Below are 16,088 nucleotides of genomic sequence, written 5' to 3' on the forward strand. Positions count from 1 at the left end.
AAGCCTGGGAATGTTGCTGGATGTAAAATGGTCCCAAAGGATGTTATTGCTGAATTATGGGAGTTCTACAACCAAAAAAAAAATCGAGGAAGACAAAGTTCTACGCCGGCAAGCACTGAGGAACATAGTGTCAATGCTAGGGAGCTTGATTTAGATAGTTTGGGCTTTGGATTGTCAGAGGAAGATGCTCAAGGAATTGATGAAATTCCAAATCCAACTCCAATGGCAGCAGCTAGAGGGGGGCAAGTTCTATGAGAGGTCCAATGGACTTGTTTATGAAAAGACCCGAAACTGCCATTGCAAGAAACAAAAAGGAGAAATTGAGGCAACAGAATATCAAGGAAGCATGTAATAAGGAAGCTGTTCGTAGAGTTCATCGATACATAGCCCGGTGGTTCTACCAAGCTGGGATTCCATTGAATCCAGTGAGGTTGAAGAGTTTTCAAGAAATGTTGTGGGCTGTTGGAAGCTTTTGTCCTAATTTACCTGCTCCCACTTATCATGCTCTAAGGGTGCCACTCCTTAATGAAGAATTAGAATACACCAAAGACTTGTTGAAGGGTCATAAGGAACAATGGGAAAAGTATGGCTGCTCTATTATGTCAGATGCTTGGACGGATAAGAGACAATGGAGCATTATCAATTTTCTTGTAAACTCTCCTGCTGGGACAATGTTTTTGAAGTCTATTGATGCCTCTGATTATGTGAAGACGGGTGAAAAAATGTTTGAGCTTCTTGATGGTATTGTTGAGGAAATTGGGGAGCAAAATGTTGTTCAAATTGTAACTGACAACGGGAGCAACTATGTTCTAGCCAGTAAGTTGCTGATGGAGAAAAGACCGAATTTGTTTTGGACCCCGTGTGCTGCCCATTGTTTGGATTTGATGCTTGAAGACATTGGGAAGTTATCGTTAATCCAAAAAACCATAAAAAGTGCCATTTCTTTGGTTAGCTTCACTTATAGCTACTCTAGCACTTTATCCATGTTGAGACAATTCACAAATGGCAAGGAATTGGTGAGGCATGCAGTCACCCGATTTGCCACATCATTTCTCTCTTTGGAAAGGCTTTATGAGGAGAAAGGAAATCTAAGAAGAATGTTCACTTCGGATGATTGGGTAAGGAATAAGTTGTCAAGGGAGGCAAAGGGGAGGGAGGCAACAAAGATTATTATTAGGCCCTCTTTTTGGAATCATGTCAAGTACACCCTTAAGATCATGGGGCCTCTTGTTCGGGTGCTTCGACTTGTTGATGGGGAGAAGAAGCCGCCAATGGGTTATATATATGAAGCAATGGAGAAGGCAAAGGAATGCATCATGAAAACATTTTCTAATGATGTGAGCAAATATTCTGAAGTTTTTAAAATCGTTGACAACAGATGGAATTGCCAACTTCATCGTCCGTTGCATGCAGCTGGTCATTTTCTGAATCCGGATTTGTTTTATGATAATCCTCGCATTGAATTGGATTTAGAAGTTACAAAGGGATGGTTTGAGTGCATCACTAGATTGGTGCCAAGTGTAGCTGTGCAAGAGAAGATATTGGAGGAGCAAGCACTATATAAGGCCGGCTATGGACTTTTTGGATCATCCTTTGCAAAATCTTAGAGGAAAAAGATTTCACCCGGTAAGATTGTTATAAATTTTACAAAACTTTATAAATTTAGTTCGATTAAAGGCTTAGACAAATTTATTTTAATTTTATAGCATTTTGGTGGTGGACATATGGGCATGAAACTCCAAACATGCGAGACCTTGCTATCAAGATCTTGAGCTTGACTTGTAGTGCTTCTGGATGTGAACGCAATTGGAGTATTGATGGTTTCAGTGGCTAAGAGAAGGGGGGTTGAATCTTAGCCCCCTTTTTCTGAAGCTAACACTTGCTGACTTTCAGAAGAGACTTTTCTGTTTTTGCTCGTCACTGGACACGAGCAACTCAGTTTTGTCTCGTCCCTTGCCACGAGACTTTTTGTTTTGTCTCGTCACTTGACACGAGATAATTCTGGCTTTTGCTCCTGAGTAGTAGAAAACAGAAATGAAGTAGAAAGAGAAGAAGATTGCACCAAGATATATCCTGGTTCGGCTACTAAGTGCAGTGCAGCCTACATCCAGTCTCCACCACAACTATGATGGAATTTCACTATAATCAATCTGATTACAACTTGTAAAGTGCTAACCCAACTTACAAGGGGATTCCCACAGAATCATGATACACAACATAGATGAACAAAGGACCTCTAAGACATCTATGGCTTTTTCTTTTAATTTTGCTCTCTCTGCCTTTTTCCGCTCTATGGCTTTTTCATACAAACCTCACTTGTTTGCCTTTTTTCCATGAGACTCAAGACATGACAAAATTAAACAGAAAAATTACAAAACAGAGAACATTGAAGGAGAAGAGAAAACTGTTAGCTCAGGTAGCTCTGAGAACTCTGTGCTTTGCACTCTCAAATTTTCTCCTTACTTCAAACAGTGGTTGTTCCCCCTTTTTAAAGAAGAGGAAAGCCTCCACACTTGAAGCCAAAACCGAACCAACTTTCTTCCTCCTTCAACAAACACAGAACCGGTTCGGCCACACAGAGAGAGAAGAGATAACCATGCTAAACCCAACATGCAATTACCTCTAGTCCTTTCTTGATCATCACCCTTCATCAATCCGAGCTCTCCATCCTTGGCTTCCTCTCCAAGATGGATTTCTGGCCCTTGATGCTTCATGATGATGATGACTTCATCTGCTTTAATCTCTGCCTTCAACCATCACTTTGCCACTCTAGCTACTCCCTGTGGTGGTTGATCAGAATCAAAGACAAGCCATGCTTCAAGAATCTCTCCTCTTGGCCGAATCTTCAGCGTCCCTTTTTGAGCATGAAAGGCTCAAGATTACCTCACCAAATCTAACCACATTTGGTAGTAATCTCAGCCACAGCTCATCTTTCTTTTGGTATGTTTTCTTGCCATCATTAGCTTAATGATCTTAGGCGCATGCAGCTTCTTCCTTTCGGTGTTGAAGAGCATTTCTTCCATTGTTTCCTGGACAAGGACCGAATAAAGAAGAAGAAAGAGATGAGAGAGAATGAAAAGAATCTGAAGAAAAGCAATGTAAAGAGGTTAAACAAAATGAGTAGCTTGCTTTTACTTCCCTAACATAGAGTGGCGTGTAAGTCATAATAACCATCAATCACTTCAGCTGAATTTTTCTCTCATGTTCCCCATGCATTAATTAACAATGTAATAGATTTTGAAATCCATCACATGGTTAATACTTGGTTCCGTTGGAAGCACTTGGCTTTCATTTTTCTTTGGTTTCGGACCAAGCTTGGAACCTATTATCACTTAATATAATTTTGGGCTTGTGACATTTTGATCAAAGCTGGCCCATTTGGTTAACATTTGCTTTCCTGATAAAATTGTTTTCGGATCAAGCATGGAAAGCATACGTTTGGGCTTGCAACAATTTAATCTGGCCCAATTATAACTAGCTTTAATTACAAACACAAAGCTGAACCAAAAAATGTATCAGTTGGGCTTTGTTAATTCTCTTTTGTTTCAGCCCAACAAAATCTGCACAACAAAATTATTAATTAAGCACATATGAATTAAGATCAAGTTAATAATTTTGTAATTTTAATATTTTAATAATGTTTATTCATCATCAAAATTTAACAAGAGTTTTCCAAACTCATCAATCTCCCCCTTGATGACAAACATTATTAAAATTGAAATGGAAAGAAATTTAAATATTGAGTAAGGAATACTCCCTTTGATTTTGAATTTCTCCCCCTTTCAAAATGTCACATGGCTCCCCCTTAATATATGCTATTTTACCAAGGGAAGCACTAACCTGTAACATTTAAAATCAAGCTTCAAGTAACAATGTTATTTAGCAAATTTTATGATGCTAAATGCTTGATTTATGAGCAGTTTTAATTGATAATCAAAACTCATTTGATATCATAAACTGATTTACTGCTCAAACATACAAAAAGTATCCAAATATTTTTCAAACATTTTCCTGTTTAGGATATCAGAGCAAAACAACATGATGAAAAATATTTGTAGAACAAAACAAGGCAGTTTTGATATTTTACACAGATTAAAGGAACTGCCAAAAATAAATTTCCAATCCAACAAGTTTATCAATGATGAATCAACAGCCAGGCATCAAAATAAATCAAACATCATTATAAATCAAATGCCAAATAGACTAATCATGATAAACAAAATGCAGTTCAAACAGCAATGACCATATTAAAACAAATGCAATAGCAACATGCATTCTTTGAACAAGGGTAATCATGAATTTTCAAAACTGAAAATTTCAACCCCTATTCCCCTGTTTTTCCAGCCCCTGTTTCGTTCCAATTTTAATTTTGGAACCTAAATTTCCTCCCCCTTTTGTCATCAAAGGGGCACCTGCACAAACCATGATAAACATAACAAAAAAGTCAAGATAAAATAGCAAAAGTGTATCAAAGCATCCTAGAGATTATCCTAAAGCAGTGAGTATCAAGTCATGCTTATACAAAAAAGGATTGAGCCTAATGGAGCCAATATCAAACAGAAAAAAAACAAGTGCTAATCATCAGATAAATGAAAGTCTTCTTCCTCAGCGCCTCCTTCACTATCATTTCCCAAATCCTTGTTCAGGTGTTCCAGCATCAAATTGACCCGTTCCTTGCAGTTTTTCCAAGCTTTCTCATTTTCATAAGCTTGCTTCCGGGCTTCTTTATGAGATCGGAACATCATGTCTGCCATGTTTGAAAACTCTCCCAAAATCTGTTGAATGGATCTGATTGTTTTGGAAGATTCTGGCCTTCCTTCATGCTCACTGTCCGATTTTCGCCCTTTGGTTTCCTTGGTTGCTCCTCCTCCTCGGATTGTAGACACCTCGTTTTCTACCTTCTCATTTAATAAATCAACTTTAAAGTACTCAAATATTCTAGTTAAAAACATACCATAAGGCAGGTTAGCCTTTCTAGTGCTTCTAACAGAATCCCACATGTGCCTAATCATGATGTAACCAAAGGAAATAGGGGTAGAGGTAACCAAAGCAAACAGTATGAGACAGTCAGAAAATGTTACTCGGTTGTGTGAGCCACTTTGGGGAGTCAGAATATGAGTGATGATGCGGTGAAGCAAGGAATTGACTGGTCCAAGAGCTTTGTGAGTTGGAGTGGTTCCATGCAATCCGGAAAGATTTGTGCAAATGTGCTGAAGAACAGTTTTGTGGGAAACGCCGACTTGTGTGTCCCATTTCTCCACCATGTATGCTCGTGGTCCTTCATCCTTGAAGCCCAAGGCCGCTCCAATTGTCTCAGCATCAAGGGATATTTGAACCCTTTTGACATAGGAATGAAGGGTGCCATCAATGAGTCGCATATTAGCATAGAATTCTCGAACAAGACCTGGATACACTGGCTTTTTGATAAGGAGCAGAGGCTTCCAATTGAGAAGATCAAACAGAGAGGGAATGTTGGTGCTCTTGAGGTTTTCGAGACTAACAAGATAGGTAGTGCACAAATGACGCTTCTCCATAACCTCTTTGTGAAACTCGAAAGAGGTGCATGAGTTAAATCTGCTTGGATCAAAATGAGAGTGAGACTTGCCATACTTGTCTCGGAATTCCATGGATTCCAAGTGTGGTGGTTCAGTGGTGTCATTGAGTGCAAACCCTTGATTCTTTTGTGAGCCTTTTCCGGGGGTAGACTTCTTTGGTGATGAGGGTGGAGGTGAAGGAGTGGGGGAAGTGTGAGACTCTTGCTCTTCTTCTTCAACTACGGGCTTCTTGTTTTTGCCTCGGCCTGAACTTTTGTGGGCAATCACCTTTTTTCTCATGATGGTTGTTTGTTTGGACGGTGGTGAAAGAGAAGATGATGAGGTTGAATGAATGTGAATGTGAGTGTGGGTTTGAGGTGTTGATGGTTTTTGAGACAGAAGAATTCTTTCACTCTTTCTTGGCGCGGTTTTCTTTTTCATGGTAATGGAGGAATGAAATATGAAAGGGTTGATAGCCGAGTTGAGTGGGAGAGAAGCAAGGTGGGTGACGCATTAAATGTGGCTTTGAAGAGAGAGAATGATGGAAATAATGATCATTAGTGGACGGTTAATGACCATTATGGGGTGGTTATTACCCAAAAAGATGATTTCCTTTTTAACTTTTGAAATCTAAAACTGAAAAGTGGTTGCCTTAAATCAAGGGATTAGATGGAGAGAAGGATTTGATTTGTCAATAACCACTTCCAAGAAGATATGGTGACACAAGGAAGAAGATTCTTATTTGTAAGGAGAGGTAATTAACAAAACTGTTATTGTGGGGTCATGGAATTTTGGTGGGGCCCATAAAATTTTGAATTCTGCGTTGCCTCCCCCTTGACCACAGCTCTTCCATTATGCCATTATTTTTCATCTCGTTCAAACCTACGAGCAAAACAGAACAGAGTCACATATTCACAAATTTTCAATGAAATTTAAATCAAACATTCCCAAACTTTTTCTCAAGGTACAGAATCTGTCTTCACAGAGAGGTTTTGTAAAAATATCAGCAATTTGGTCTTCAGATTTTACAAATTGAATATCAATAGTACCCTTTTGCACATGTTCCCTAATGAAATGATATTTTATTTCAATGTGCTTTGTTCTTGAGTGCAAAACAGGATTTTTTGAAATGTTTATAGCACTCATATTATCACAAAATAAAGGAATACTGTTGATCTTTAATTTGTAATCTTCTAATTGTGTTTTTAACCAAATTAATTGAGAGCAACATGCAGATGTGGAAACATATTCGGCTTCAGCAGTGGATAGAGCCACTGTGGCTTGTTTCTTGCTTGACCACATGTTGAGTGAGCTTCCAAGGAAGCAACACATGCCGGAGGTGCTCCTCCTATCCACTCGATCTCCCGCATAATCTGCATCACAGAACCCTACTGCACAAAAGTCATCAGATTTAGGATACCATAATCCATAATTACAAGTTCCCTTAATGTATCTAATGATGCGCTTAACAGCCGTAAGGTGGGATTCTTTTGGATGTGATTGAAACCTTGAACATACACCCACACTTTGGACTATATCCGGTCTAGAGGAGGTAAGGTACATAAGTGAACCTATCATTCCTCTATACCTTGTTTCATCCACATCTTGGCCATCATCATCCTTTTCAAGTTTAGTATTGGGATGCATAGAAGTGCCCATTGATTTGGAATTTTCTAAGCCAAACTTTTTGATGAGTTCTTTTGCATACTTTCCTTGGTGAATAAAAGTACCACTAGGAGTTTGTTTAATTTGGAGGCCAAGAAAGAAAGTAAGCTCTCCCATTAAACTCATCTCAAACTCACTAGTCATGAGTTTTCCAAACTCTTCACACAAGAAAACATTGGCCGAACCAAATACAATGTCATCAACATAAACTTGAACAAGAAGGATATCATCATTAGATGCTTTAATGAATAAAGTAGTGTCGGTGGCTCCCCTTTGAAAATGATTTTCCAACAAGAAGGCACTAAGCCTTTCATACCAAGCTCTTGGAGCTTGTCTAAGACCATAAAGAGCCTTAGTTAATTTAAAAACATGATTTGGAAATTCTTTATGTTCAAAACCGGGGGGTTGAGCCACATACACTTCCCTATCAATAAAACCATTAAGGAAGGCACACTTAACATCCATTTGAAACATTTTGAAACCCTTATGGGCAGCATAGGTAAGAAGCAACCTAATTGCTTCCATTCTAGCTACCGGAGCAAAAGACTCATCAAAATCAATACCTTCTTCTTGATCGTAACCTTGGGCCACTAATCTAGCCTTGTTACGAACAACTTGTCCATCCTCACCAAGTTTATTTTTAAAAACCCACTTAGTACCCGTTACCTTCTTACCATCCGGATGAGGTACTAGTGTCCAAACCTTATTCTTGTCAAATTGAGCCAGCTCCTCTTGCATTGCTTTGACCCATGATGGATCCTCAAGAGCTTGTTTGACATTGTTGGGCTCTATTTGTGACAAGAGAGCAAGATTGCTAGGTTCGGTTGGCCTTTTGGTGGATGATCGAGTTGTTACTCCTTGAGAGGGATCACCAATGATGAAGTCATGAGGATAACCCTTCATAGACTTCCATTCTCTAGGCTTTCGGACAGGTGTTGAGCTTTGATGAACTTCTGGTGGTCTCACTGTTTCAGTTTCTCGTCCCTGCTCAGGAGACAAATCGGAAGTTTCTCCTTCAATCTGACGAGACAAAACTGGACTGGCAGATTCTTCATTCTGGACAGATTTGGGATTTTCTTTGCTTGTTCCAGCTCCTTCTCCATCTGAATCATTATCTATCACAGTACTGGGAATTAAGTTAGAATCACAAAAAGTAACATGTATGGATTCCTCTATTGTCCTATGCTCCTTGAGATAAACTCTATAAGCCTTGCTTGTGGTGGAATATCCAACAAACATTCCTTCATAGGATTTTGGATCAAACTTTCCAAGATTTTCTTTATTATTAAGCACAAAACATTTGCATCCAAAAACATGAAAGTACTTAAGATTTGGAGGGGTTCCTTTCCATAGCTCATAAGGAGTTTTCTTTAACCTTTTTCTAATGATTGTTCTATTCAAAATATAACATGCTGTGTTCACAGCTTCAGCCCATAAAAATTTAGGAACCTCATTTTCACATAGCATAGCCCTAGTCATTTCTTGAAGGCTTCGATTCCTTCTTTCAACCACCCCATTTTGTTGGGGTGTTCTAGGGCATGAAAAATTATGAGAAATCCCTAAGTCATCACAGAATTTTTCAAAATCTTGATTTTCAAATTCTCTTCCATGATCACTTCTCAAATGGGCAATTTTCAAATCCTTTTCATTTTGAATTTTCTTGCAAAGGGTGAAAAAGGCATAAAATGCATCATTCTTATGAGCAAGGAAAAGTACCCAGCCAAATCTAGAGTAATCATCTACCACTACAAGACCATAGTGTTTACCTCCTAAACTTTGAGTTCTAGTAGGACCAAAAAGATCAATATGCAACATTTCTAATGGCCTTTTGGTTGAGATTCCATCTTTTGATTTAAAAGAGGATTTTACTTGCTTGCCCAATTGACATGCATCACAAGTAAGATCCTTATCAAACTTGATGTTTGGAATTCCTCTAACCAAATTCTTTTTGACTAGCTTAGAAATTTGGTACATGCTAGCATGTCCCAACTTTCTATGCCAAAGCCATTTTTCAGATTCAAAAGATGTAAAGCATGTTACATTTTGTTCCTTTAAATCCTCAAGAGTTAATCCATACATATTGTTGCATCTCTTGGCTTCAAATAAAATATCCCCAGTTTTCTCACAAACAACTAAACAAACAAACTTTTTAAAGATAACATCAAAACCTAAATCACACAATTGACTAACACTAAGTAAGTTATGTTTCAAACCATTTACAAGAAGCACATCATTTATACAAGAAGAAAAGTTTTTACCAACTTTCCCAACAGCCACTATTTTTCCTTTTGCATCATCTCCAAAAGTGACAAGTCCTCCATCATATTCATCAAGCTTTATGAAGAAGGTTGTCTTTCCGGTCATATGCCTAGAGCATCCGCTATCCATATACCACATGTTCTCCTTTCTTTTGGACGCTAGGCACACCTACAAAACAAAGCTTAAGAGACCTTAGGTATCCAAATCCTTTTGGATCCTTTTACGTTAAACCATCTTCTATGTCCTAAGCCATTGTAATCAAAAACAACTTTACAAACTTTGTCACCAATCATTCTTTCACCAAAGAAACATTGAATAGGAAAGTGTCCATTTCGATTGCATAGCCTACAAAACCTTGGAGTTGCTGTTTTGTTAAAGTGAGTTGGGTTTTGATACTTTGTATCATTTGAAGATGAAGCAATGTTTTCAAAATGTGATTTTTCAGATTTATAAAACCCCAACCCAGCTTTATCATAAAGAGGTTTTTGACTAGCCAAGATTTGATTCAAATTTTCAGAACTTTGGGTGAACTTGGCTAAGTCTTCTTTAAGTCTTTTAACCTCTTTAAGCAACTCTTCATTTTGCTTAAAACAATCTGCATATGCAAGGACCGAATGGTCACTTTCACAACCTCTAACTTGGGCTCTTAACTGCTTATTCTCTTCAACAAGATCACAAGCAGTTTTGGCCTCTCTCACTTTTTCTTTTAGAAAACTGTTTTCAGCTTGAAGAATGTTGATTTGCTGTTCAAGTTCTTGATTTTCCAGCAGAAAGCATCTTATTTTTTCAGAAAGGTGGTCTATCATAAGATGAAGATCTTCAGTGTTAGGGTTATGAAAGACTACCTGATTTACATGATCTGCCATAAGGCATTGTTGAGATTTGATTTCTGATTCTTCATCATCATCATCTGAGTCATTTTCCAAATCTTCCCATGAAGCCATTAGACCTTTCTTCTTTCCTTTTTTCGGCCTTTCTTCCTTCTTCAACTTGGGACAGTCAGATTTGAAATGCCCCATTTCCGTGCAATTGAAACAGGTTACCTTGTTAAGATCTTTCTTTGTCCTCCTGGAGCTGCTGCCTTTGCTTTTGAGCTTTGCCATTTTCCTGAATTTTTTTGCAAACAACACAAACTCATTTTCAGAAGAGTTATCACTGGATTCATCATCCAGCGGGTTAGTCACAGAAGAAAAAGCAATTCCTTTCCTTTTTGAATCTCTTTTCAAATAGGATTTTTCAAAAGCAAGAAGATTTCCTCTCAAATCATCAAGTGTCATGGAATCTAAGTTACTACTCTCAGAAATAATTAAAGCTTTTGTTTCCCACTCTTTTGTGAGACATCTCAACACTCTTCTCACTAGCACAGATTCTGAATGTGTGATTCCAAGAGCATCTAAGCCAACAGTGATGGTATTGAACCGTTCGAACAGTTCATCAATGGACTCTCCTTCCTTCATTGCAAACATCTCATATTCCCTGTTTAACATGTCTGTCCGAGTTTTCTTTACAATGGTAGTTCCTTCATGAGTGATTTGCAACTTGTCCCAGATTTTCTTTGCCGTTGTGCATCGTGATACTCGTCGGTACCCCTCAAAGTTGATAGCACAGTTGAGCAGATTGGTTGCCTTGGCATTTAACTCCACCGTCTTCCTATCTTCCTCGGTCCAGCTTGCTTCTGGTTTAAGAGAGACTACTCCTTGAGCATTTGTGGTGGTTGGAAATTTAGGACCTTCCAAGATGATCTTCCAAAGTCTGTAATCCACGGCTTGTACAAATATCTTCATCCTCTCCTTCCAATAGGTATAATTTTTCCCATTGAAGAGGGGAGGTCTGTTGCTTGATTGACCTTCAGCCAGATTGTATGATAACACACTTGAGCCACTATTTTCTGCCATGAGGATCTTTACTCCAAGCTGCAAAGCTTGATCTCTTTGAGACCAAGCTCTGATACCATTTCAGTGGCTAAGAGAAGGGGGGGTTGAATCTTAGCCCCCTTTTTCTGAAGCTAACACTTGCTGACTTTCAGAAGAGACTTTTCTATTTTTGCTCGTCACTGGACACGAGCAACTCAGTTTTGTCTCGTCCCTTGCCACGAGACTTTTTGTTTTGTCTCGTCACTTGACACGAGATAATTATGGCTTTTGCTCCTGAGTAGTAGAAAACAGAAATGAAGTAGAAAGAGAAGAAGATTGCACCAAGATATATCCTGGTTCGGCTGCTAAGTGCAGTGCAGCCTACATCCAGTCTCCACCACAACTATGATGGAATTTCACTATAATCAATCTGATTACAACTTGTAAAGTGCTAACCCAACTTACAAGGGGATTCCCACAGAATCATGATACACAACATAGATGAACAAAGGACCTCTAAGACATCTATGGCTTTTTCTTTTAATTTTGCTCTCTCTGCCTTTTTCCGCTCTATGGCTTTTTCATACAAACCTCACTTGTTTGCCTTTTTTCCATGAGACTCAAGACATGACAAAATTAAACAGAAAAATTACAAAACAGAGAACATTGAAGGAGAAGAGAAAACTGTTAGCTCAGGTAGCTCTGAGAACTCTGTGCTTTGTACTCTCAAATTTTCTCCTTACTTCAAACAGTGGTTGTTCCCCCTTTTTAAAGAAGAGGAAAGCCTCCACACTTGAAGCCAAAACCGAACCAACTTTCTTCCTCCTTCAACAAACACAGAACCGGTTCGGCCACACAGAGAGAGAAGAGATAACCATGCTAAACCCAATATGCAATTACCTCTAGTCCTTTCTTGATCATCACCCTTCATCAATCCGAGCTCTCCATCCTTGGCTTCCTCTCCAAGATGGATTTCTGGCCCTTGATACTTCATGATGATGATGACTTCATCTGCTTTAATCTCTGCCTTCAACCATCACTTCGCCACTCTAGCTACTCCCTGTGGTGGTTGATCAGAATCAAAGACAAGCCATGCTTCAAGAATCTCTCCTCTTGGCCGAATCTTCAGCGTCCCTTTTTGAGCATGAAAGGCTCAAGATTACCTCACCAAATCTAACCACATTTGGTAGTAATCTCAGCCACAGCTCATCTTTCTTTTGGTATGTTTTCTTGCCATCATTAGCTTAATGGTCTTAGGCGCATGCAGCTTCTTCCTTTCGGTGTTGAAGAGCATTTCTTCCATTGTTTCCTGGACAAGGACCGAATAAAGAAGAAGAAAGAGATGAGAGAGAATGAAAAGAATCTGAAGAAAAGCAATGTAAAGAGGTTAAACAAAATGAGTAGCTTGCTTTTACTTCCCTAACATAGAGTGGCGTGTAAGTCATAATAACCATCAATCACTTCAGCTGAATTTTTCTCTCTCATGTTCCCCATGCATTAATTAACAATGTAATAGATTTTGAAATCCATCACATGGTTAATACTTGGTTCCGTTGGAAGCACTTGGCTTTCATTTTTCTTTGGTTTCGGACCAAGCTTGGAACCTATTATCACTTAATATAATTTTGGGCTTGTGACATTTTGATCAAAGCTGGCCCATTTGGTTAACATTTGCTTTCCTGATAAAATTGTTTTCGGATCAAGCATGGAAAGCATACGTTTGGGCTTGCAACAATTTAATCTGGCCCAATTATAACTAGCTTTAATTACAAACACAAAGCTGAACCAAAAAATGTATCAGTTGGACTTTGTTAATTCTCTTTTGTTTCAGCCCAACAAAATTTGCACAACAAAATTATTAATTAAGCACATATGAATTAAGATCAAGTTAATAATTTTGTAATTTTAATATTTTAATAATGTTTATTCATCATCAAAATTTAACAAGAGTTTTCCAAACTCATCAAGTATATTTGAGCATATTCATACTAAGAAAAGAAATAGGCTTGATCATGAAAGGATGGAGAGCTTGGTCTTCATAAAATATAACCAACAACTCATCGAGAGGTACAACCTTAAAGATGAAGTTGACCCTATTGCACTCAATGACATTGATGAGTGTAATGAGTGGTTAGTGGGAGAAATTGGGACTGCCACCTTTCGAGATGATGATAATATGGATGATGATGCTGATTTGGTTCATCAAGATGACAACACTTTGAGTTGGAACCTTGTTTTTGAAGCAATGGGAGGACATGAGCCTATGACATATACTAGAAGACAACAAAATAGAAAAAGAAAAGAACCTGCAACTACAAGAGGTGGTGCAAAGGGTGGACCAAGTGGGTCTAAGGCTTCAAAAAAAAGGAAAAGGAAAAGCAGTAATTGTGGAAGAGGAAGAAGAACCAGAATTTGAAGATGAAGAGAATTCTAAAAATGAAGAAGAACAAGAAGAGGAGATTCAATTCAATGATACTGAATCAGAGGATGATGAGGGGGCAGAGGGACATGATAATAATCGTGTTAATTTGGATGAATTTGATGAGAGCTAGAAATAGAATGTAGATGGTTTATAGTTTTATGTTTTATGTCTTTTATTTTATGGCTTGCTTATGACTTTTGAGTTATGATTTGAACTTGATGTTATATTTATTTGCTAAATTTGCTACTATATTTGCTATATTAATTAGATGTTTTATGACTAGAAAGTTGCTTATATAGATAGATTTTATAGTTTATTATATTTGCAATTTTTCTGCATGTTTTTTTTGTACATATATGTGTATTTTAGGTAATCCGCCATTTCCGCCATTTTCCGCAACGCCATCCGCTATAACTTTATGGCGGATTTTTGGCTCACCGCCATGAGCCGCCATCCGCAATCAAAAACTATGTAAAAAACTTAAAAACTAATCCAGTTGTCTCGCTTACAGAGTTTTAAGACATCTTGTTATAATAAAGGTTATTATTCCTTGTTTAAGTGAATATTTATCATCAATTTCAAACTTTTGTTCACCTTAATATGTGAATAATTTTCATATGCTTGTTTCTTAGTGCCTTTTATTATAATGCAATTTGCATCAACTAGATGTGTGCATCAATTTTCTAATGTAATTTCTACTTTATGTATTGCGGGTCAAAGAGTTCACAATAACATAAGAATGTTGATTATGGTTACTGTCTTACAGATATATAACCTACGAAGATGAGCAGACTGTATTTTTTTCTAAAACTTAATTCTAATTCAGCATTAAGAAAAGCTCATGAGGATTATTTAATTGCAATTCTCTAGTGTTCAATAATTGAAGTGTTCTTATCCCTATTAGGGTGCCTGGGACCTCCAAACGTTATCAACATACTGTGAAAAAACTATTGATTTGAGACACAATAATTTCAGTAAATTAAAGTAACCCAAAAAAACAAGCACAAACATAATCATTTCTTCTTTTGACTGGACACCAGGACAATTTTAGTTAGTGACCAACAAATTTATGCTGTAAAAAAAATCTAGAACTTACTGTAGTTTATAAGAAAACAGATCAACAAAAGAAAAGAAAAGAAAATCATATTATCTTAAACTACTTCGCTTGGCCAGAAATTTCTCATTACATAGTAACGTGAGGCTATAGAGAGGACCTCCAAATAGGGGTGAGCACGGGTCGGGTTGATTCGGGTTTAGAACCGAATCAATTAAATTATAATTGGTTCGGTTTGATTCGGATTTACGTTTTTTTGTGTATATATTCGAACCAACCGATCAAGAATGGATTAATTCGATTCTGATAATTGGGTACCGGATGAAATAGAAATTTATAAAAAAAAATAAAAAACGAAATTTTTATCTTAAAAATTTTGTAAATACAATAAAAATGTAAAATTAATAGAAATAATCCAAACATGTTAAACACTAAAAATCATTAAACGCTAAATACATTAAACATCAAATATATTAAAAACTAAACATATTAAAAATATATTTATTTTTAAAATTTTTTTATTTGGTCGAATTCACGGGTTGGTTTGGATTCCGCACCCCAGAACCATTACTCGAACCAATTAGTAAAAAGAACCATTAATTTAGTTCGGATTGGACCCAATTATCCATTAGTTTTAAAACCAATTTAATTGGTTCGGTTCGGATTTGGACGGGTAATCGCTACCGCGCTCACCCCTACCCATAGTTGTCAGAACCAAATCGGTGATCGAACCGGTCAGGCCACTGGGTCACTGGGTCACTGGTTCAACCGGTGGGTCACTGGTTGAATCGGTTAACCCGGTCCCACATAAGTAAAATGTATAAAATAGCTAAAAACTTAAAAATTAAAAGTTTGAAAACATATCTCCAATAATATTTTAATAAACATTAAATCTCAAATCCTAAAAATAAGTAGTAATACGAGAATAAACATAAAATTTATCTAAAACTTGTTTACAATGGCCCCATGCAGGATCAGTTTTTCTTCTGTTACTATTTTTTTGGGTTCCAATTGTTGGATCAGGAGTTGATCCTTGTTCCTGAGAAGTTGGTGTTGGTGTTTCTGATGGTGTATTTGATGAAGCCATCCTAAATTCATAATCAACTAGGGTCCAGGACTAAATGACTAACAATACACAACAACAATCCACTAACTACTAAGAAATAACAGCAACCAACAATTCGCAATCAACAAACTGAACTACTGAAGTACTGAACAGAAATCAAACATACCAAACATACCAAACAACAATTCTCATCTGCCCACATACCAAAATCAAACAGAAATCAAACTATATTCAA

At 37.5% G+C, this 16,088-nt stretch overlaps 1 protein-coding gene across 1 annotated transcript; it reads left to right on the forward strand.

The window, feature by feature from the left end:
• The first annotated feature begins 263 nt into the window (after positions 1-263).
• Positions 264-1,607, forward strand: LOC130948391 (uncharacterized). The gene has a single exon (XM_057877109.1). The coding sequence runs from the start codon at positions 264-266 to the stop codon at positions 1,605-1,607; it is 1,344 nt and encodes a 447-aa protein (XP_057733092.1).
• The last annotated feature ends 14,481 nt before the right edge of the window (positions 1,608-16,088 follow it).

Source organism: Arachis stenosperma, chromosome 9 (assembly GCF_014773155.1).
Source record: "Arachis stenosperma cultivar V10309 chromosome 9, arast.V10309.gnm1.PFL2, whole genome shotgun sequence".
Classification (NCBI taxonomy): domain Eukaryota; kingdom Viridiplantae; phylum Streptophyta; class Magnoliopsida; order Fabales; family Fabaceae; genus Arachis; species Arachis stenosperma.

Bases quoted from the DNA above. Each gene is read 5' to 3' on its own strand.
- LOC130948391 (XM_057877109.1), top strand. From the start codon at position 264: ATGGACTTGTTTATGAAAAGACCCGAAACTGCCATTGCAAGAAACAAA.